The sequence below is a fragment of the Onychomys torridus genome, chromosome 8 (assembly GCF_903995425.1).
Source record: "Onychomys torridus chromosome 8, mOncTor1.1, whole genome shotgun sequence".
Lineage (NCBI taxonomy): Eukaryota > Metazoa > Chordata > Mammalia > Rodentia > Cricetidae > Onychomys > Onychomys torridus.
Window position 1 is genome coordinate 8,723,245 of NC_050450.1, and position 23,096 is coordinate 8,746,340.

The following is a 23,096-nucleotide window of genomic DNA, read 5'->3' on the forward strand; positions in this document are numbered from 1 at the left end:
CAGGACTGTAGCTTCTAAGCCTCTTCCATCAAGATCAGACAATTCCTGCTACAGGCCCAGAAGGAGCTTCAGGAAGCCACTTCCTGCCTAAAGGGAGAGAGCAAACAGGGCCCAAAATAGTGGAGAGCTGAGGAGCTGAAACCAGCCACTATAATTACAAGTATTTTTATCTGTTGCCCAAAAAGGAATATTGGCTCATCTTCCAAGTATGTCTCGATGGAAGTTCATCTGTTCATTCTCAAATGCTCCAGACTCCCATGTCAGAGACAGCCCCAGATATGAGGCCTCCACACAGGCAAAGCCATTCAGTACAGGAGCTGGGATGCACTGTGCAAACAGCAGGGTGCCACATCACGCTCTGCTGAGCAATACCACTCTGTGAAGCCAGAACCCAGGCACCCAGCTGATGCAGAAAAGGGTTCAGCAAATCCCATGCTCTAGAGCAGGCACAGAAGTGAACCCTAGGAACAGGGTGATTCATCCATTCCTGGCAGCAGTCTGTCTGTAATGATGCAGTGAGCATTAGACAATCCACACACTACATCAACACAGGGCCTAGAAACAGAATGAGCCTCCACTGGTGCAAAGCACTAATATAGCAGCATTTACAGCTGCCTTTGTTCAATAACTGTCACCTGAATCTCACACACACACACACACACACACACACACACACACACACACACACGATCCTCAGAAAACACTTCTGGACAAGTTTCAGCCTCTTTTAAGTCCTTAATGTTAATTTGGGCTGCCCTAGTCACAATGAGTTTTGGAACTAATTCTCCAGAATCAACCACCTAGGCTCAACTAATGGGTCAGAGTGAATGAGGATAGGTAGAAGCAGGGAAAAGACTGATAAAGAGGCATTCGGACTAAACTAAATGGAAGAGATCGCATGTGTGGACCTTATTCGAGTCTTATTCAAATGTTGCTTTGAACTGGAAAGGTGAACACTCATTTATTTGACAAGATTAAGGAATTGCTGTTAACTATGAAATTAGATTTTTTTTCTCTTATTTCCTTTGAAGCAAGATCCTTTTGTTTCAAATATATTCCACATGCTTACGAAACTTAAAAAAAAAATGTTAACGAGACTGATAAGGGACTAGGGAGATGGCTTAGTCAATAAATATTTGCCATGCCAGCATGAGGACCTGGGTTCTATTCTATCCCTAGCAGCCAAGTAAGAAGCCAAGTGTGGTGGTATGCAGTTGTGATCTCAGTGCTAGGGAGGTGGAGCTTGCTGGCCAGCCAGTCTTGTTCATTCACTGAGCTCAAGGCTGAGAGAGAGAGAGCTTGTCTCAAAATAAAACAGTGAGATGTAGAGAAAGACAACTGATGTTGCCCTCAGGCCTATACACGTGTACCTACACATGTGTGCGCACACCGTGTACCTACACATGTGTGCGCACACAGACACACAGAGAGCAGGGAGCTCCCTATGGAACACAGCTGCTTTCTCCGTCTTCAAGGACCTTCCCTGGGAAACTACAGTTATACAAGACCTCAGTGGGGGCCTGGAGAGTTCACACTGGGGAAAACCTACAGGCTGTGGTCACATGGCCTTGTGTCCCAACCACTAAGTTTCCAAGGGCCAAGGTAGGTGGGCTGATAGTCCGTCCTGTGTGGGTGTGGCCAGTTAAATCCACCAACTGTTGACTGATGTTCTAAATTGCAGGGTCCTTATTGTTTACTGTATGAGTGTTGTTAGTCCCTGAATTTTTGCTCATGAGTGAAATAAATGATGTGTTAATGACAATTCTTCCAATCATAATGGCAGAGTTACCGTTAATGGTAAAGCCAGCTTAGGTATTCAACTGGAGCCAGGAACACACACCTCCATGACTACCCACTGCAGAAAAAATGGGCATGAATATCACTTTAGGAAACTGCAAAAATTCCCAAAACAACTGGGACCTCAGGCACATATTGCCAACATTTGTTTCACAAATTGGCACTGACAGGTTCTGACGCTTTCCAAGTAGCCAGCAGCCATTTTCATACAAGAGAGGCATGGCCTTCTAAGTAAAATACCAGATTCAGTACAAGGACTCAGGAGAAAGAACTCCAAGATCAGCATTAACCTGAAGCTCCAAGTGAAAAGCATGATGGGAAGATTGTTTATTTTCAAGCTATGTGATGCTGAGAGGGTGAGACCAGGTTCTCACATTATGTAAAAAGGAAAAAGTTTGTGCATGCAACAGTTCAAGACACACAAGAGGTGCCAAAAGCTGGGGTGTAAGCTGCCAGTCAAGGCAGACCCAGTCAGCAGGCACAGGAAAGGAGCCAAGCATGGGTGACAGCGCAGAAAGGCCACAAAATGTGAATGTGACATCTAGTGATCTTATGCATAAGGAAAACCTCTTACAAGTTGGGGCAATGGTGGCAGATGAGAGAAATAGATTCTGTTGGGGCAGAAAGAATGGGTTGGGTTGTTTGTGGTGGTGGTGGTGACGTGTGTGTGTGTGTGTGTGTGTGTGTGCGCGCGCGTGTGCGCGTGTGTGTGTGCGTATGTATGTGTGAACATGTGTACTTGAGTACATGCTCCTATGTCTGCATTGTGAGTGCATCTGCATGTGTACACACATATGTGGAGGCCAGAGGTCAACCTTAGGCATCATTCCTCAGGAACCAACTACCTTGCTTTTTGAGACCAGGTCTCTCACTGGCCTGGTTAAGTTAGGGTGGCTGGCCAGGGGATCTTCCCGTGTCATCCTCTAGCACTGAGATTATAAAAGCATAATTTTCTTGTTTTAATCTGGGTCTTGGGTTTGAACTCAGGCCCCCATACTATCATAAAAAACACTTGACCAACTGTGCTGTCTCTTCAACCTCCTAGACAACCCAGGCTGGCCTCACACTCATGCTCCTCCTGCTTCCACCTCCCAGGTGCTGGGGTCACAAGTGTGCAAGCCACACCCAGATAAGACAAGACTCTAAATCTAAGGAACAAGGACTCATCATCAGCAATGGGGAAAGTGGGAGAGTGGTCAGGTGAGGAGCTGCTACCAGAGCAGTCCTGCATGCAGCTCAGGAGTCCTCCAGGGCTGAGATGTGCTGGGAAGCCAACACTCACTGCTGTTGGCTGCTAAACTGAAGACAGCAGCCACAACACTAGGGAAAGACACAAGAAACAGGCTCTGCTAGATCCCCAGAGTAGCCTGAACCTGAGGCTTAGAGAGGCCCAACAGAACATGGAAAACTGGAATTCCTCTGATGTGGCATCAAGTGACCTCTAAGCCACCAGACTGTAAAGCCAAAGGCAGAAAGAAGGAGCGAAGTCTGGATGCTGCCCACATCTTACATTTCCTGGAGGCCAAGGCCAGAATGGACCGAGCAACTCTCAGGAGATCAGGGGGAACCACAGGAATTACACTTGAAAGAGAGAAAAGTAAGAGTCTTAGATGTGTCTTGGATGTATCCAACATCTTTGAACTTCAAAACCGCTGGTGAGAACAAATCTACATTTCAGATCTTCAAGAGAGAGGGGAGGGTTTACAAAGAAAACCTGAGCATCATCACAGGAGTCCCAAAGGAGGAGGGAGGAGCTATGTAAAACAACTATGGTAAGGTGCCAACCTCTACTGAGCTGCCTTCAAAGACTTGCTCCAGACAGTCCATGACTCCGCCTCTGCCCTGCAGCTTCCCCAGAATCACAGGGCTGGCCCCCTGGACAAGTACCACCTTCTTTATCTGTAAAAGCTTTGCTGGTCTTGAGGTAATGAATGGTCTGCTCTCTCCATGGCTAAGCCACTTTGCAGTCAAGAAAATGCAGAACTCAGTCTAGAGAAGTAAAAGCCACTGAGGGATTATTTAGGCCTCAGCCCCATCTTTGCCATCACCAGCTCTATTAGAGAGGCTCAGGAGCATGCAAGCCTATGGGGGAGAAGACAGGATGGAGAGAAGGGGCACAGGCTGGGTGCTGAGAAGTGCTCCCAACCTGTGGGACAGGCTGCTGCTCTAGGGCAGCCTTAGTCCTCCCCAGAACAAGCGTAGCTTCCTCCAACCCTAAGCACCCAAACAGCGACTACCTCCTCTCTGGAGCTCAGTTTTCCTCCTAGAATCCTTTTTTTTCTTTTTTACTTTTTAATTTGTCATGTTGGGAATTGAATCTGGGGCTTCAACCATACCAGGCAAGTATTCTCCCCTGAAGACATCTAATACTTGCCATCAGAATCCATATTTCTAATCTGTGTTCCAGGACCCACACTCAATATCCTACAAGTACTTCACAAGATACCTGAGTCCACTCAGTAGATGCTATTGGAAGCTGCATTTATGGAACACCAAATGTATGCTGAAGCTGTGGTGGGTAACAAATATATGCCAGAGAGGCTCTGCCCACATTAACCCTTAGGAGCTCCCAGCCTGAGCCACTCCAGGTCACCAGAGAAGCATATAATGACATGAAATATGTGTGAGACATATCATTGCCTTCTTCTAGAGTGATGCCCTCCTCCAGGCATTGTGAGGCCAAAACAGGAAAAATACACCTTGCAGGTTAATGGTCTGTTTGCGGTTAGACAGTTATGAATCAGTTCCTGTTTGTCCTGTGTTAGGTCCTTGCAAGTTAAGGTTTCTCTTCATAATTAAGAATAAATTCCTATTTCTTAGATTTGATATAAACTGTAAAACATGTTTTTCAACCTACACTAAACTTGCAACCCCAACAACATGATGAATATCCTTACCCTTGTTCCTTTCATTCTATCTTTCTAGCAATGAGTAACAGCTGACTTTCTTGCCCCTGTAAACACCTTATCTCTCCTATAAAAAGGACCTCAAGAGGCTGGCAGAGGCTGCTCTCTCAAACCCTGACTTAGGGTGAGACAGCAGTCTGGCCAGTCCTGTGAGTTCCCCTGCTTTAATTTGACAGCTGTGGATTTGGTCTTTTCTCCTTGGGATCCTCACATCTAACATAACATCTCCAACACTAGGGCTGCACGGATCTGTTAGCTGCTGCTGCTTGTCCTGCAGTATGTCTACCCCTCTCCTCCCTATTTCACTCTCTAGACCAGTGACTGTCCCTTCTCATCTGTCGCATGAACCCTTTCTTTTCCATCAGCAAGCTCAGCTCCCAGGGCACAGGAAGAGGTAATGGGTTTGTGACATGGTGCTCTGCTTCTTCCTTGCCGAGAAATTTAGCAAATCAATTAACTTTGAAAAGTGGTCATCAGTAGCCAGAGAGCACTGAGCCTTCCTCAAGCAACTCTTGGGAGGCCACAGTCATGGGCATGGAACTACAGAACACACTGGAGAGTTGGCAGCAGTCACATTACCCATGTGCTCCCCTGGCAGATCACCCTACAGCTGCCACAGCCCTCCCTTTCTTCTTCGTCTATCAGTTTCCTGTGATGAAATACCTGGAAAGGGCAACTTAAGGAGAGAAGGTTTCATTTGGGCTCCCAGACACAGCTCATCATAACAGGGAAGCCATTCAGGAGCCCGAGATAAGACTACACATGTCTGGCAGAAAGCAGAGAGATGATCGCTGGTGTTCAGTTTGCTTCCTCCTTACTCAGTCCTGGCCATGGAAGGATACTGCCCATATTTAGCATGGGTCTTCCCACCTACCACAGTTAAACTAATCTAGATAGCTCCTTGTGGACATGCCCAGAGATATGTCTCCTAGGTGATTTTAGATCCTGTTAACAAACTATTAATTATCACATTTGGTTTCTGAAGAACAAATCACTGGGTTTCAGAAACGACCTGGACTGAGTTTAGGTTAGTGTTGGGGTTGGATTGGCTTTGAGTGCTGTGGGGAGCGAGGACCTCATGCATGCTAGATGAGTGCTCTCCCATGGAGCCACACCCCAGCCCTGAAACACTCAGTCTTTGGCACAGATGGCTTCGTGGTACTAACTGGGACTCAAAGCAGCCCAGTGCTGGATTCTTGGCCACCAAGGACAAATGTGTGGTATGCATGTGCAAATGTGGACAAACTGTGTGCTTCAAAAGACAGACACCAAGAGAGCACACTCAGGAGTTCCCTTCACTCTGGGATCCTCCGAGCAGTCATAGTATTGAAAGAAAGGTTTCTCCCTCTTGGCCCTGCTAAGAAGGGAAGTTGGACAGCTGCCCACGTCCCCAGCTCCCACTGCACTGGCTCCCTACTGCACTTCATGAGTATTTATCCCTCTCTGGGTAAACACAGCCACTGTGCAGTAACAGAGAACATGGCAAATAGCCTCTGAAAGGCTCCATTCATGTGAACACAAGGTTAGCAGAGGCTGGAGTCATAGCAATCTGATGCCACCACAGCTACAAGAAAGGACAGGAGTCTCCCCCTTCCTAATCAGAGAAGGAAAAGCCATCTGGATAGAAAATGCCACTTGAGGGCCTGGCAAAATGGCTCAGTCTGCAAACTGCTCGTCACACAACATGAGGGCTTCAGCTTGATCCCCAGAACACACATAAAAAGAAGTGTGGTAGTGCAATCTCAGTGCTGAGGAGGCAGAGAAAGGAGAATTCCTGGGGCTCACCAGTCAGCTAGCTTCACCAAATCTGTGATTCATAGGCCAGTGAGAGACCTTGCCTCAAAAAAAAAAAAGAAAAAAAGTAGAAAGTTGCTAGTGAACATCTGGGGTTGTCCTTTTACCTCCAGATGCACATTAACAAAACACACATTCACACCCTTGCATACAGGGCGGATCACTAGAGGACATTTTTACTTCTACCCAACTTGAATCTCAGTTCACTAACCAGAACCCAAAACACTTTTGTTCCAGGTAAAGGAACTACAAAGGGGGGTGGCGGGGAGAGAGCTGAGTCTGGCAAGAGAAATCTTTAACCCTGCACCACCAGTGCTGACTTTCATGGCTGCCAAGAACACAAGACAATAAGATCCAACAGCAACTTCCTCCATGACCTGAGCTCCGCACACATAGCTAAGGTTGGTATAGAGAGATGGGAGACTGTAACATGGTTACAGTGAGTGGTGACTCAGCCTTCGTAAACCCACCTGCCTCTCCAGACAGTGTCACCTTTCTCTTGTCTACCCTGTTCCTCCAACCTGCCTTCTTCCCTACACAGGGCCTTTATCTTTGTTGTTGCTTCTGCACAAAGTGGGGAATAGTAAACCCCCAACAGTAGAACTCATGATGAGCTAATAATGCTTTCTTGGTCTTCTCAATGCCAACCTTGCACCTGGAGGAAGCTACGCAGCATGGGTGCCACCAGATATCAGAGTTTGAATATTATACAGCCTCCCCACCCCCACAAGATTCATGGGCTAAATACTTGGGTAGTCAGTCAGCTAGTGGTGATGCTGTGGGAGGCTATAAAACTCTAAGGTGGAGCTGGGTAGCAGTGTCGTATGCTTTTAATCCCAGCACTGGGAGGCAGAGCCAGGCTGATCTCTATGAGTTTCAGGCCAGCCTAGTTTACAGAGTGAGATCCAGGAAAGGCACCAAAACTACACAGAGAAACCCTGTCTCCAAAAAAAGAAAAAACAAAACAAAACCTGTAAGGTGTAGCTGGAGAAGGTACATTATAGCCCTATTTTGGTTCTGGTTAAAATGCTACCAGAGCTGAGGTCACAGCCTCTTGAAAATTATTAGAGTCCAGCCCTAATGATCTCCTTCCCAGGGGCCCAGAAGAGACACTACTAAGGGCAGTGGGGGTAACATGCAGGAAAATAATCTAAATACATCTGGTTCTTTTGTCCATCCACTTTATTTCTCTAAGACAAAATTTTATCTACACAGCTTTAGTTCTCACTTAGCTCCTCTCTGTCTCTTTTCCTCCTGTCCTCTCACAGCCCTAAGTTCTTCTGCTTTCAATCTCATCTTTGTCCTCAGTTCCTACATCCATGCTCATCCCTTCTTTTCCTACTCTCCTGACCTGACCCAATCCATCTATCATCTGCAAAAACTCTGACTTCCTTGTTCTTTCTTCTCTGGCCATTCAGCCATGCTACTCAATCTTCCCTCATCTGGTATGCAAAAAACCCTTTTGTTCTTAGTCATTTGCTCTGGAATGCCATTTGGCCTGTGAGGGGAAGGAGGGTCTGAGTATCATTTGCACAAGAAACAAAGCTATGCATCTACACATCTGCCTATCTCCTTCACTTAGGAGATAGATGTTGACTCTGTAAGAGTATTACCTTAGTTCAGATCAGCAGTATGTCTGAGAAGCTTATTGTTTGCTGTTATGGCCCAGGAGTTATGAGTGCACAAGAAATTGATAGCAGGAAACTGCTGATACATTAAAAGCCAAATAACATAAAATACTCCTTGAGATTTGGCTTCCTTCAGAAGGATTCCTTGATCCATCCAGGTATAGCTTTACCATAAACAGCTGAATCTTTGTTTCATATTCTTTCAGCTTACAGCAACAACCTGTACCCACAAGGAGCCAAGTTCAACCACCCATCCTTGATATATCAATTAAAACCAATTAATAGTGAAAACCAGAAAAGGGAGATTTATTTAATGTAGCCACACTGGAATGGCTGACAAAAATGTCCAGTGACCTCTCCTCATGTCCTTCATCAAGGTCCTAAAGAGAGGTTAAGGTTTGAGGAGAATGTGAGAGTTGCTCATAGCTAAACAGTTCCCAGTCAAGGAGTGGCCCTGCCCAACACTATCTGGACTCTCCAGCAAGGTGGGCTGGTGAGTTCTCAGCCCTGTGTAAACCTCTTGCTGGGAGACAAGTTCCTCCTATGGATGGCACCAGGCTTTCTTTTTTTCCCAGCATTTGATTCCTGGGGAATTCCAATTTCTTAGAGTCTATTGTTTCAATAGTCTGATAGAAAATTGAGGAACTGTCCAAAAGTAACTTGACTCCTGCCAGGCCAGTTAGAAAAGCTCTCCAGTTGGTAGAGATGTGAGGAGTCTCAGCTATTCTACCATGTTTCCCCACCATGCTGAATCCTGAGCTAAAATAAATTCTCTTCTCTTCAGGTACTTTATTACAGAAACAAAAAAGCAACTAGTGTACCGGTGATCAGTGGGTGCCAGGAAGACATTGCCTAACCAGCCCCAACACAAGGTCTTCCCATTGCCCACCCACTTTCACTCTGGTAAGCCTTTTTCCCCCTGGCTTATGGACTCTTCATTTATTGACTAAACTGGCACAGCCCTGCCCTGGGAGAATTTAAAAATATGTTTCCTCAAAGCTTGCTTATCACTTGCCAATAAAAAGTTCTTAACACAGGCAGGATACTGCTTCTGCCTTCAGGGACTTGGTATCCACTGAAGGACACCTGTGATGGCTGTTCTTGGTTTTCAACTTGACTACAACTGGAACTAAGCAAATCCTAAGTGGCTAGGTGCATCAAAGGGATTTTTCTTAAATAAATCATTTAAAATGAAAGACCCACCTTTAATCCAGATCATTTGAGGTGGAAGATCCACCTTTAATCTAGGCCACACCTCTGGTGGCAGCCTATGTAAAGACATGGAAAAAGGAACCTCTTGCTCTTTGCTTGCTTGCTCTCACTCTCACTGGCAAGTCCATTCCTTCACTGGCTTTAGAGCCTTCTTCTTCAGGATTCCAGTGTCTACGAAAGACCAGCTGAAACATCTAGCCTTGTGGACTGAACAACTACTGGATTACTGGACTTCCTATTGGTAGACAGGTTTTGTTGGACTAGCTGGACCACAGCCTGTAAGCCACTCCAGTAAGTCCCACTTAGACAGACAGACAGACAGACAGACAGATGATAGATTCATTCTATCAAGTCTGTTCCTCTAGAGAACTCTGACTAATAAAACACCCACACAGGTTATCACACCCCTGCAGGTGGAAACTGTCTCCACTACAGCTCTATGGCCCCAGTATTCAGACTCTGCAACCACACAACATTGTTCATGACCCACTGAGAAAGTGTTCGGACAGTGCTCTCCTGGCCCTGGTTTCTGATCCTTCCTTATCAGCCTGTCCAGTCAAACTGCAGCTTGCCTTCCCCTAAACTCACCTGAGTTAGAACTCAAGTTGTTTATACCATCACTGCTCTTAACTTACTTAAGAATCAAATTTAAAAAGGACAAAGAAATGGTGGCCTGGAGCTAGAAGTGTGGCTCAGTGGCTGAGCCACGCTGCTCTCCTGACTTCCATATCATAACATGCATACCTAACCCTCCCCATGTACACACATGCACACACATGTACAAATAAACATAAAAAATTAAAAGACTCTTGATTAATGTTATACACACTGACACAAACACAGACATACACAAACATACATACAAATAAACATAAAAATTAACTGACTCTTGATAAATGTTACATACACAAATAAATACAAAAAATTAAACAAGTCTTGATAATTGTTACTTACACAGACACACATGCACATACAAATAAACATAAAATAATCAAACAACTCTTGATGTTATTATTACCTAGGTTACTTACAAGATGGATATTCTAATATTAAATCATCATTAGATGCTAACTTTTCTTTGAAGTCAAGGATTGGCCCTAGAGCCTGGCATATACTATGTATGCACTCTCTCACAGAGCTATAGCCAACTTTTATAACTGTGAAACAGGGTTTCACTAAGTTGTCCAGACTGACTTTGGATTTGGTCCCTCCTGCCTGGACCTCCTGAGTCACCAGGACTCCAAGTTCATACTTCTGTGAGCACAGTCCTATTAAGATGCGACTGGGTTCCACCGGTAACAGCTCTCTAGAATGCATCTGTATATGTGCTTAAGTGGCACACAGGCATGCTTTCCTCTATATGCTATCCTTGTCAGGCTTCTATCAGGGTGACACACACTTGAACCAAGACACAGGTAAGAGCACTCTTTCTTCAATTGTCTCAGGTCCCTTCTGGCAGTCAGCTCATCTTCCACTAAGTATGTACCACATCTGACAACATTTACCAGCACGAGGTTGTATGTGGATTTGTTCCTCTCTGAATCTTGCACATATGAGATTAGAGTCTTTTCTTATGTGTGTATACACACATGTGCTAATTTTGTGTCCAAGTGTGTGGCAGTCTGCGGACAAAATGGATGACACTTTCAGAAATGACTTACACCTCCTGAGACAGGTTCTCTCATTGGCCTGGAACTTATCAATTAAGCTAGCCTAGTCCTCTTGTCCTTGCCTCTACATTACTCAGATTATAAGAGTGAGTCACCACACCCAGGTTTTTTGTTTGTTGTTTGTTTTTTGTTTTTGAAACATGAGTTCCAGGATGCAGCCCTGGGTCTTCAGGCTCACACAGCACTCTGACTGGACCTTCTCTGCAGCCCTGAGGTCTTTCACTTTTAGTGTTACATACTCACACTTCCGCTCCTATTTTCTTGCCACAGGTGCCAAGTGTCTCTAGCTAAGTAATGCTTTTCAGAGAACTGACTTTCCCTTCTCCATCCAGTGCTCTGAGTTTCTTTTTGTGTTTCATCTTTCTGTATCTTGTGTTGGCTGGTTGCATTAGCAGGCAGGCCCTCAGCTCAATCATACCAGAGTAGCCAGCATTAGGGACAACCACAGCTTCAGGAATTGGGGACATAGGACCCACCTGGGCCAGCCTTACCTCAATGAGCTTCCTCTCATAGGAGCTTGCCAGCTCCTCAGCAACTTCCCCAGGCTTCTGTTCAGGGACTGTAACTTCTCCATCAATGTTCCAAAGACTGGGTACAACTTTAAGAAAAGAAAGACACTCAGATAAGTGTCTTAACATGCATCAAGAATTACTCTCTCGTTTTAAGCATGTGTTTATTTACTATTTATGAACTTATGTGTGTGGATGCCCAATTTCTCCAGTGAGAAGCTCTTTATAAGGGAAAAAAATCACAACTAGTAATTACTTCATCACTACACCCTTACACAGTACAATAAAGCAAGGGACAGTTAACAGTCTCCTGAGGGTATAAGGGTTACTGGAGTTCTGCACAGGAGTTTGAAGAGTAGCCCCATCAGCCCTGAAAGCCTTAGGGGAAAGTAGAAACACCTCAGCAGTGTACAAGCTCATGTATATATCTTTTGTGTTGGCCAAACTTATTCGGGGTGGTGCCGCCTACAGTTCGCTATGGGACAGTACTGGGTGTCAGGTCCCAGGTTGTGGTGATCTGAATGAGAATGAGCACTTGGTCCCCTGTCGCTATGACGTTTGGGAAGGATTAAAAGGTGTGGCCCGTGTCACTGGGGATGGGCTTTGAGGCCTCAAAAGGCTTAAGCCATTCCCAGTGTGCTCTCTGCCTTCCTGACTGCAGATCCATGCTCTGCTCTGCCATTATGGACTCTTAGCTCTCTGAAACCATAAACCCAATTAAATGCTGTCTAAGGTGCTCTAGTCAGGGTGTTTTAGCACAGCAATAGAAAAGCAACTCATAGAGAAGTAGAAACCAGAACCATATGCAAAGGCGCCTTAGAGCAGTGGTTCTCAACCTTTCTAATGTTGCGACCCTTTAACAAAAATCCTCATGTTGTCGTAACTCCCAACCATAACATTAACATTATTTTGTTGCTACTTCATAACTGTAATTGCTACTGTTATAAAGCATCATATAAATATTTAATATTCAGGGTATCTGATATATAACCTCTGTGGAAGGTTGAGAATCACTGCCTTAGAAGGACATCAAACAGTCTTGGCAAAGTCTCTGAGATCAGTGCATCAAATCACTGCAAGACCATCCAATGGGAAACTGGCCCCCAGGTCATGATGCACAAGGCATGGTCACCCATGAGTGCCTATTTTATACTGAAGACCAAATAATTAAAAACTGAGAATGAGCCAGGAGCTCCAAAGACACTAAGAGAAAAAGACCAAACTAGGGGGGCAGCACTGGACAAAGAAAAAGCCCAGTGACACGCTTTAACAATGTGGACCAGGCTCTGCTTCCAGCAGATACTAACAAGTACAAGCCCTGAATGCCTTTAACCATGATGGAATTACACTAAGTCAAAAGAAAGGCCTGAGGCAACCCCAGGGGACAGGGAGTGGCCTCCAGAACTGCAGTGCAAGCCCTGGGGCCCTTCAAGCTTCACATATCCTACTGGCTACCAGAGGGCCAGCCTCCAGCAAGGTATGCAAAAAAAAAAAAAAAAAAAAAATCCACAAATGCAGCCAGGGACAGACTTTTCTATCTGAGGGGTAAATCAGGAAACACACTTTCTGATGGTAACTTTCTCTTTTACTTCATCTTAAAAAAAAAAAATCCTCTCTCTGAAAAATCTCTCTGTCTCCACACAGCCACATTTTCCACACATCTCTTCTGCACAGCAACACATCTTCATGTGACCCATGGCTGAGTTTCAGGCAGCCCAATAACCAAGTGGCCACCAACCATAGGTGGCCTATGAGAGTAACAAGGCCTTTGGTGACAGTGAAACATCCTGCATTCTGAAACTTTAAGTTGATTTTAATGACTGCAGGAAGTGACCAGTAACACCTAACACTTGAGGTTCTTGAAAAAAATTTAAAGATTCCAATAAAAGATGATTCAAGGAGCATGTTAAATTCATTTCCTTTAAAAATCTCATTAACATGTGAATTGTTTTTGTTCTAAAGAAAATAGAAAGTTATAGAGGAAATGAAACAACAAAAATTTACAGAAGCTCAGAATCAGACAAGTAAAGCAGTTAGTAGATGTCAGCCCTGGATACAAGTAACTGACTTGGACAGAATGACTCATGAAAGACTGCACACTGCCAGCAAGACACAGACTGGCCTGACAGGCAAACAGGGATGAAATCCGCCAAGGGCAAGCAAGAAGTCCTGAGAGAGCTGCGGTCAGAACACTGGTCTTCTCTATGGAGAAGCTAACTGTAGAGTTGGGCGGAGTCAAAAGTTAGGATGCCTTACTGAAAACAGGGAGGTGAAGTCAATCCTACCTTGTGAGATGTCCCATTCTCCTCTCCATTCCTCGACTCTACTTGCTCCCTGAACAACAGAGACCTGTCACACATCTCCCAAGCAAGTTGACAGAATAGGTCCCCTGGGAATCCAAAAAGCTCAAGAAGAAAACCTGAGGAGACTCAGGTGAGGCTGTTACTGGGAATGGTACAGCCAGGGAGCCCAGCCAAAAAGCAAAAACTAAATATTCACAAAGCTTCTACCAGCATTCCAGTATCCTGCCCAACTCCAAGGAGATAGCCAGACATCGACTTGCCTTGAAACAAGCACCTAGGACAAAGAAATATGTGACTTGTAGAGAAAAAAGCCTCACTCCAGGAACTTCCCAGCCAAATAACCAACATCCCCAGGGACAAAGAAAAGACTCACACATGAAACAAGAAGAGAGCAATGTCCACAAACAGCAAACCAGTTCTCTTCAAAGGAGGCCGTGAGAGCAGGAGAGGAACACTGCCCATAAGGGGAAGGGATGGGAACGTTTCCAAAACCAGAAGCAAAGACCCCAAAATGGAAGCACAGAACTGCTAAGGAAAAAGAAAGGAGAAGCTAACAGAAAATAGGAATTCAAAGGCCTAATTCAGCAATTTATCAGACACAACTATCAAAACTGAAGAGCAAAGGGCACCCACCACAATGGAGGGAAAGAAAACACCTTGGGACCAGGAAGAACAGGAAAGGGGGACAGACCTCTGGAGAGGACAGAGGATTTCCAGGACAGGGAACCAGAAACTGCCAAGGCCTCCTGGAAGCCACACGGCAGACTAGGAAACAGTGCAGGACACCCTCAACACACTCAGGGGAAATCAGCTCTACCCTGGAGTGTGCACTGTTAGGATTCTGCCGCTCCTCCCGCTGCATGACCACACATGTACAGTTCAGTAGCTAAATAAGGAGTCTCACGTCTTACATCATCAGTGCACTGCATGATGGCACAAATGTGCACAACATGGTCCCACAATCAGCGCATGCTTGGTGTAGCTCCATAAGCCTACCTGCACATGTGCAGGAGAATCCTTAAAAAGACAAAGACTTCTCCTCTCTCCTCCCACCACTATCTCTCTGCGCGCATGTCTCCCCCAGGCCTGGTCACTCTCTTCTGTCCCTCCTCCTCCTAACAAAGCTCTGATACTGGGTTTTGTCGTGGCTCATGACCTTTCTCGCACAGTAACCGACACCGTGTATTATTTAAAACCAACACATACCAAGCAAACCATATGAGACACACAACTCATAAAGACTTACTCCCACTTAAGGAAGGAAAATCTAGGAAGAATAAAACAGACAAGCTAAGATATAAGGAATCTAAAACAAAAGTGAGTCAGAGAACTGCTTATAAAAATCCAAACAGCAGAAACTATCCATGAATACCAAGTAATGAACAGATAAGCAGAGCAGCTCTCCAGATGGAGGAATATTACTCAGCCAAGAAAAAGTAGAGGCTAGCTCATGCTGTTTTGGAAACGTTTGAGGTCCTGCCTCTTAGTTTCCTTCAGAGGGACCCAGAAGAGATGCTACAAATGGTGGGAATACTCTGTGGGAAATGAATCTAAGTACACCGTGCTCTTATGCCTGTCCACTTTATTCCTTTAAGACAAAATTCTACAGAAGTTTCAGTTCTGTTCTCACATTCAGCTCCTCTCTGTCCTGGTTCTAACTAAGCTCTTTTGCTCTCAACCTCATCTTCATCCTCTGATCTTCCATCCTTTATGTTCTTTCCTCTTTTACCTTCCTTTGGCCAATTCAATTCACCTACAATCTGCAAAAACTCTGTCTTGCCTCTTCCTGGTTGGGTGCAGCTCAGGGCTAGGAATTCTGTCTCAATACTTCACTGCACCTGGTATGCAAAAAAACCTTTTTTTCTGAGTCAAATGCTCTGGAATGCCACTTGGCCTGTGAGAGGAAGGAAGGTCTGGCTTCATTTGCACAAGAAATAAAGCTAAGCAGCTAGCTGTCCCCTAGGCAGTGTCTCTAGAAGGGGGTTTACCTTAAGTCTGGTGACTGTTTGCCTTTATGGCCTAGGATGCTTGAGAAGTATTTCAGATAAATACATTGTTAGGAGTTCTTGGAAGTATACATAGCATACAAAAAAAGTATTGCAGGAACCAGCTACTATACACACAAAAGCTAAAATATCACCAAGACACTCTAAGCCACGGCCTGACTGTCAGAAGAGTCCTGGCCTTTCCGAGTGGTAGCTCTCGTGGCAGGAGCTGGATTCCATCACAGTTTCCTGAGGGTTGCAGCAATGCTGCCAAGTGAAAACACCTTGAAAGCACTCTACTAGGAAAGAAGACAGACAAAGAGCCCATTCACATGAACCTTCCACAGACAAAATCATGCAGGAGCTGGGAAAGGAAGCATGATACCTAGTGGGTATGCAGTTTGATCTAGAGGGGGTTGAGCATGTTCTAGAATCAATGCTGATGGGTTTACAACTCAGTGAGTTACAGAGAAGAAAAAAAAACTGTGTGTAATGAAAGGATTGTACAGAATGTAAACTCAGTCTCAAAATCGATACCCAAGAATGGTGGTACATGCTGCAATCCAAGCACTTCAGAGTCTGAGGCAGCAGAATGCTGCATTGCAGGCAAGCTTGGGTTACCTAGACTTCAGGGGGAAGAAGAGAAAGGAGGAGGAGACAATAGTGGTGGTGGAGGTGGATGAGGGGGGAGTGGTGGTGGTGGTGGAGGAGGAGAAGGAGGAGGAGGAGGAGGAGGAGGAGGAGGAGGAGGAGGAGGAGGAGGAGGAGGAGGAGGAGATATTCTGAACTCTTATTTTAAAGGCAAAATAAAAAGCAGAATGAGAAGGTATAAAAAGTCATCAGAGGACATCAGGAGAGCTTAGCTCAGGAAGTAAATGACAGGAAGCTGAAATACTTAAATACAGGGGATGCTCATGTAGAGAAGGCCCATGGAACTCAATGATGTAGTACGTAGAACACCAAACAAAACAAAGCAGGAGAAAAAAGCAGGTACAATCTCCAGGAAAGGCAAGCTGCCCTATGGGAAAATGCCCATGTACCTGATGGCTTAGCTCGTTTAGAGCCACAGAAGCACGGCCACAAAACTGGCATGACTGTGTCGAGGCTGGAGGTCAGGTGTGAGTGTGTGTTGTGCAAAGCTGAGGGGTTTAAAACAAAAGTGATCCTCTTCTTCACACTGAGTGACTAACAGTGCTTAAAATGAACAGCAAAAGGTAGCCACAGACTTGTTCAGAGATACTAGAGGAACAATACAAAATAAAATTCAAATAGAGGAGTGGGCGAGTGTGGCAGGGCCAGACCTCTCTTCTTGTATAAGGCTAAGAATACTAATAGGGGTGAGTCTGTGGATCTAGAAAGCCCTGATATGGAAACACAGGCTCAATTCTTATAAGCTATGTTAGTCAGAATTTTACTCCATACAAATACAAACACTAAACTTTGAAATGAGACTTAGAAAAGTTGGGACACATTGGGAGTGGTAGTGTACCCTTGTATCCCAGCACAGGAGGTAGAAGCAAGTGGATCAGGAGTTCAAGCTCATCCTTGGACACAGAGCCAGTCCAGGCTAGCCTGACTGTCTCCACAACTATCCCCAAACAGCAGAGGGCAGGTGAAGTGGCTCAGCATGTGAAGGAACATCACAGCCCAGCCTGCTGAGCTGAGCTCATCCCAGAAGCCATGTGGTGGGAGGAGTGCAGAGTCCCACACAAAAGAGACGCAAACACAAATAAACAAAAACTAAAACATGAAAGAGGTGGGTAAGATATCAGTCATGGAAATATCAGGTTTCTTTGTCTTACTTATAAAGAATGTGTGACCAAATGGGAAGTGGGAAGACACTCATTAGAGAGTAAGAGACAAAGCAGAGAGTGAGCAGGCCGTCCATCTCAGCGGCTGCCCAGAAAAGAATGGAGGAGGAGAAGACAGGACAAATCCCCTGAGTTGAGCCTGCCATAGACCAGACACGTGGCTGCAGACAGACACACGGCCGAGGGAGACAGAGAAAGAGGGAGGAAGCCAAGGTATAAGGAAGCATGCTTAGAACAGAACCGAGAGAAGAGGAAAGGTGTCACTTTGCTGTGTAGTTCAAAAAGAGCAGGCCACCCTACAAAGGGGCATGGCTGAGGTGGCAGAGACTGGGCTGGGGACAGGAATGCTGGGGAGGAAAAGCACATCATCTCACTAAAGAATTGTCCCACCACCTCCTATGCGTGGTTTAAGGCAAACCTATCTTCCTAGTGGTGGTCCCTTGACCAGGCCATTGGTCCACACTACCAGATTAACTCTTTTTGTTGTTGTTGTTTTGTTTTGTTTTTTTTCGAGACAGGGTTTCTCTGTGTAGCTTTGCACCTGTCCTGGAACTCACTTGGTAGCCCAGGCTGGCCTCGAACTCACAGAGATCCACCTGCATCTGCCCATTAGGAAATTGTGTCTTGCTAACCTACAACATGTCTCCCCATCTCTGCCATTGATCCACAGGTCTTCCCCCAGACTCCAAAGTGTATTTAAGAAGAATCATCAATATTCCATGCTGGGCAAAGGAGACATGGAAATAGTTTTTTGTTTTTTTTTTCAAGTTGGACTCCATTGCTGGTTTATTTGTTTGTTTGTTTGTTTGTTTGTTGTGTGTTTGGTTTCTGGTTTCTGGTGCTTTTATAAGAGAGAGAAAGAACATAAATTGGGTGGGTAGGGAGGTGGGGGAGGATGTGAGAAGAGTTAAGGAAAGGGAAAGAATACAATCACAATATATTGTATAAAATTCTCGGGTTGGGGATTTGGCTCAGTGGTAGAGCACTTGCCTAGCAAGCCCAAGGCCCTGGGTTTGATCCTCAACTCAAAAAAAAAAAAAAAATCTCAAAAAATAAAAACTTGCTTTGTTTAGCATGCGTATGCACATGTGCACGGACATGCTCCTGTGAGTGGTGTCAGAGGACAATTTAGGAGAGTCAGTTCTCTCTCTCATCACCATGTGGGTCCTGAGTATTGAACTCAGATCACCAGGCTTGGCAACAGGCATTTTCTCCCATGAAGCTATCTTACTGGTCCAGAAATAGACTTTTAGACCTTCAAGGCCAGGAGCAGATTTTAAACGGCCATGAGGATTTCTCATAGACTCTAGCCAGGTTACCTTTTCCTGCTGGCCTGGTTTAGCTCCTGCAGCTAAGCAAGCATGTCAGACACTTTACTTTTTTGTGCAAAGTAACATCAAAACTCAGTCCCAGTATGCCACACTTTTCTCATCAGCCCACAACCACTAATATGGCACCTGAAACTAATCGACAACAGAGTCCTATAGACATGAAAAATTCTACTGAAGGTAAGAAGACCACGCAGACACCTTCACAAAACAGACAACTGAGCTACACTGTGCCTGATGCATCTCTAAAGCACAAGGGCTCATGTTTGCACAGTGAGGGAAGCCATGATTAGGTTAGATACCACTTACCCCCACGAGGCCTGTGATATATACTGCTGAAAAGTAGCAACACAACATCTGATTTGATTTGTTTATTGTCATGTCAAGATGACTTCATTAGCCTTTAGAGTGAGATAATATTTGAGTTTTCAAAGAAGATACCACAAAGGAAGTCTGAGTAGTGTCTTCATCTGAAGGCCCATCAAGTTACACTACCATTATTCTCCCATCACCCAAAATAAACACAGATGTGGAGAAGACCCATAAGGATTGAATTCTGAATTTCACAAAAAGTCTGTCAGATATTCTAAGCCTGCAGCCAAAGATGGATGCCCCAACATCACTGAGGACCTTGGGTGACTGTCCAGGCAGACAGCCATTTCTGTCATATCTATAGTGTTGGAAGTTGTTTGTTCTGCACTTCCTGTTTACTCAGTTAATACTATATACCTTTTGTTTGTCTCTGATGGGACTAAGGAATAGTTATAGTTTTACTGTTTTCCTTGTTACCAAATTCCAGAAAAGAAACTTATATATGAGATGTAAAGCTTATAAGGTTGAAAAACAAAAGCTTAAGTTGTTTATCTAAGAAAATGTCTTAATGTCTAAAAAGATATTTTTGGAATGTAATACAAGTTATGGTAGAAAGTGGTTTAGGTATAAGACTTTGGACTCACTAAGATAGGATAGACAATATAGTACTTTGAATTTCCCAAATACTGAACACTGTAAATGTAATCCTTACTTGATAATTGTTCTTATTGCATATAGATTTATGGTGTTAAGAGTTAAAACCTTTCCTTTTAATTTAGACAAAAAGGGAAAAATGTTGTGGAATATTGTTTACACTGTGAAGATGTATCCTTGCCAAAGCACCTTCTGATTTTGTTTAATAAAGACCTAAATCGCCAAAAGCTAGGCAGGAAGAGAATAGGCAGGATTTCCAGGGAGAGAATGAACTCTGGGAAGAAAAAAAGTAGGTGCCAGCAAAAGATGGAGAGGAAACAGGAGGTATGAGATGGAAGAGAGGTAAATTCATGCCACATGGCAGAATATAAATTAGTATAAATTGGTTAATTTATGTTATAAGAGGTAATTGAAAACAGGCCAAAGCTAAGGCCAAGCTTTCATAATTATTAAGTCTCCATGTTGTTATTTGTGAGCTGGCAGCCCAAAGAAAAATCCAATTACAGCCATCTGTATGTCAGATGTTTGCACTGTGATTCATAACAGTGGCAAAATTGCAGCTGTAACATAGCAATGAGAATGATTCAATGGTTGGAGGTCACCACAATATACAGAACTGTGTTGAAGGGTCACAGCATTAGGAAGGTTGAGAAGCACTGGCTTAGAGACTGTCTCTCCTTATCTAAAGTCTATGCAGGCTAACAGAGAATGTATGTCTAGCCCCCTTGTCTTTATGAACTTGGTTAAGCTTTAGCTATTTTGATCAACTAAGTCATAAAAAATGGTTAAATTCTATAATGGTATGGATCAGGAAATGTAATGTAAAGGATCAGGAAACTTCTCAGTCTCTCTGTGTACTATGTCTATGAGTAAAAAGTTTTATTTTGATAATAAAGGGAGCTTCAACTCAGAAATTGTTATTTTTAAGGTACATTGTAACAGAGATAAAGCTATAAAATCCTAATCTTATAAAAAGATTAACTTATTGTAAATTGTTAAAGATGATTAAGACATACAAGCTAATAGATCAAATTATTTAATGTGTTCAGAACTATACTTATAGTCATGCTAAATACTAATGCAGTCAATTATAAGAAAAAAATTTATTTAGCTTCCTATATGTGTTTTCAAGGTTAAGTGTAACACAAGTCACCAAAAACAAGCAAAGGTTGTTTAGCTCAGATATACTTAATAGGTAATGATCCTCAAATGTGTCAGAGATCTACTGAATATGGCACTTAAAATGTTAAATGAAAAAAGGTTACCATAACAGAGAAACCTCAGCTCCTAGTGGTGACCCCAAAGTCTCCAAAGAAGATGATGACTCTACCTGGATTGTGGTAATGCTTACCACAGGGTGTAACTTCCCCAATGCCTCAACTGCCATCAAGACCCTACATGTACTGGCTGGTTTTGTGTGTCAGCTTGACACAAGGTAAAGTCATCAGAGAGGAAGGAGCCTCAGTTGAGGAAATGTCTCCATGAGAAACAGCTGTAAGACATTTTCTCCATTAGTGATCAAAGGGAGAGGGCTCCCACCCATGGTGGGTGGTGCCATCCCTGGTTCTACAATAACACAGGCTGAGCAAGCCAGGGGAAGCAAGCAGTAAGCAGCACCCTTTCCCAGCCTCTGCATCAGTTCCTGCCTCCAGGTTCCTGCCCTATTTGAGTACCTGTCCTGACTTCCTTCAGTGATGAAGAGCAATGTTGGAGTATAAGCTGAATAAACCTTTCCTCCCCAAGGTGCTTTATGGTCACACTGTCTCATCACAGCAACAGAAACCCTAACTAAGACACTACCCAAACTGTAGACAAGCAGGACACTGGAGAGTTGGTTGCCCCACTTTGCCTGGACAAAGTAAGATCAATCCTCCATGTTCCTCCTCCACAGGAAAAGTCTCTCAGGTCTCCTGGAGCTGGTGGCCAAAGACTGATACTGCCCTAGATTCCTCAACAAAGCCATCAAGACCACAGGAGCCTAGGATAACCATCTAGGTAATGGATAAGTGTCACTTTAACTGATACATAGGCCATTTGGATTATAATCCCTGCTATAATTTATCCTTCTCAGATCTCTGATAGCATTTATGGCTAAACTAACTCTTGACAGCAACAGGCAACCAGCTTCTTCCCCAGGACTGCAGTTATCTTGTCAATTCATTTCATATATAAAAACTGGGCCTTGCTTTTTTAGATCTACTAGGTCCTATTGAGAAAAGGCAGACAGATTTGCCTTGCTAATAGGCTTCATATTAAAGGATAAAAAGGAACTTGCTTTGCAAAGACTGTTCTCAGTAATCAATCACTTACGTCTTATGGCAAATGGTTATATAGAAAGAAAAAGTCTTTAAGTCTAAAAAAATCATTTAAGACATATCAAAAATGGGAAGTGTTTCAGATTTCTTCCCTCTTGTGCTATTGTTATACTAAGATTTCAAAAAGTTCAGAATTTTAACATTAATGAAGTTCCGATAAGCTTGATAAAGCACTGACTAGTCCAGATGTTTTACAGACACCTATGAGGTACTTTTTCCACAGTATGATCTTAGTGCTTTGGTGGTTTGAATAGAAACTGCCCCCATAGGCCCATCGGGAGTGGCAGTATTAGAAGGTATGGCCTTGTTGTAGTAGGTGTGACTTTGTCGGAGGAAGTGTGTCACTGTGGAGATGGGCTTTGAGGTTTCAGAAGCTCAAGCCAGGCTTAGTGGTTCACAGTTTTTTCCAGCTTCCTATGGATCCAGATATAGAACTCTCAGCTCCTTCTCCAGTATCATGTCTTCCTATGTGCTGCCGTGCTTCCCACCATGATGATAATGGACTAAACCTCTAAACTGTAAGCTAGACTCAATTAAATGTTTTCCTTTATAAGAGTTGCCATGGTCATAGTGCCTCTTCACAGTAATAAAAGCCTAACTAAGACAAGTACAGATTACAAACAGTGGTAATGCTAATATATCTAAAAATTCCATCTCTCTTTGTAAACTAAAAAATTTATGTAAGCTCCAGGAATCGAGGGAATCATAAGACTTGGATCCACCTATCACAGGTCAAACAGACTCCAGCCTAAGTTTCCCCACCTGCCTCTCCCTGTGGATGGGATGTCTCTCTCTCCTCTGGTCTTTGGACTCCTCCCCTCCCCAACTACCAGGACTATAGGCCTGAAACTTCCAAATGTAAGATTTTTCCT

At 44.1% G+C, this 23,096-nt stretch overlaps 1 protein-coding gene across 1 annotated transcript in view; it reads right to left on the reverse strand.

The window, feature by feature from the left end:
• Positions 1–23,096, reverse strand: part of Snx29 (sorting nexin 29) — a 470,841-nt gene that overhangs the window by 195,701 nt on the left and 252,044 nt on the right. Inside the window, exon 15 of the mRNA XM_036196324.1 lies at positions 11,499–11,605. Coding sequence (XP_036052217.1) covers positions 11,499–11,605 — 107 coding nt within the window. The remainder of the gene's footprint in view (positions 1–11,498; positions 11,606–23,096) is intronic.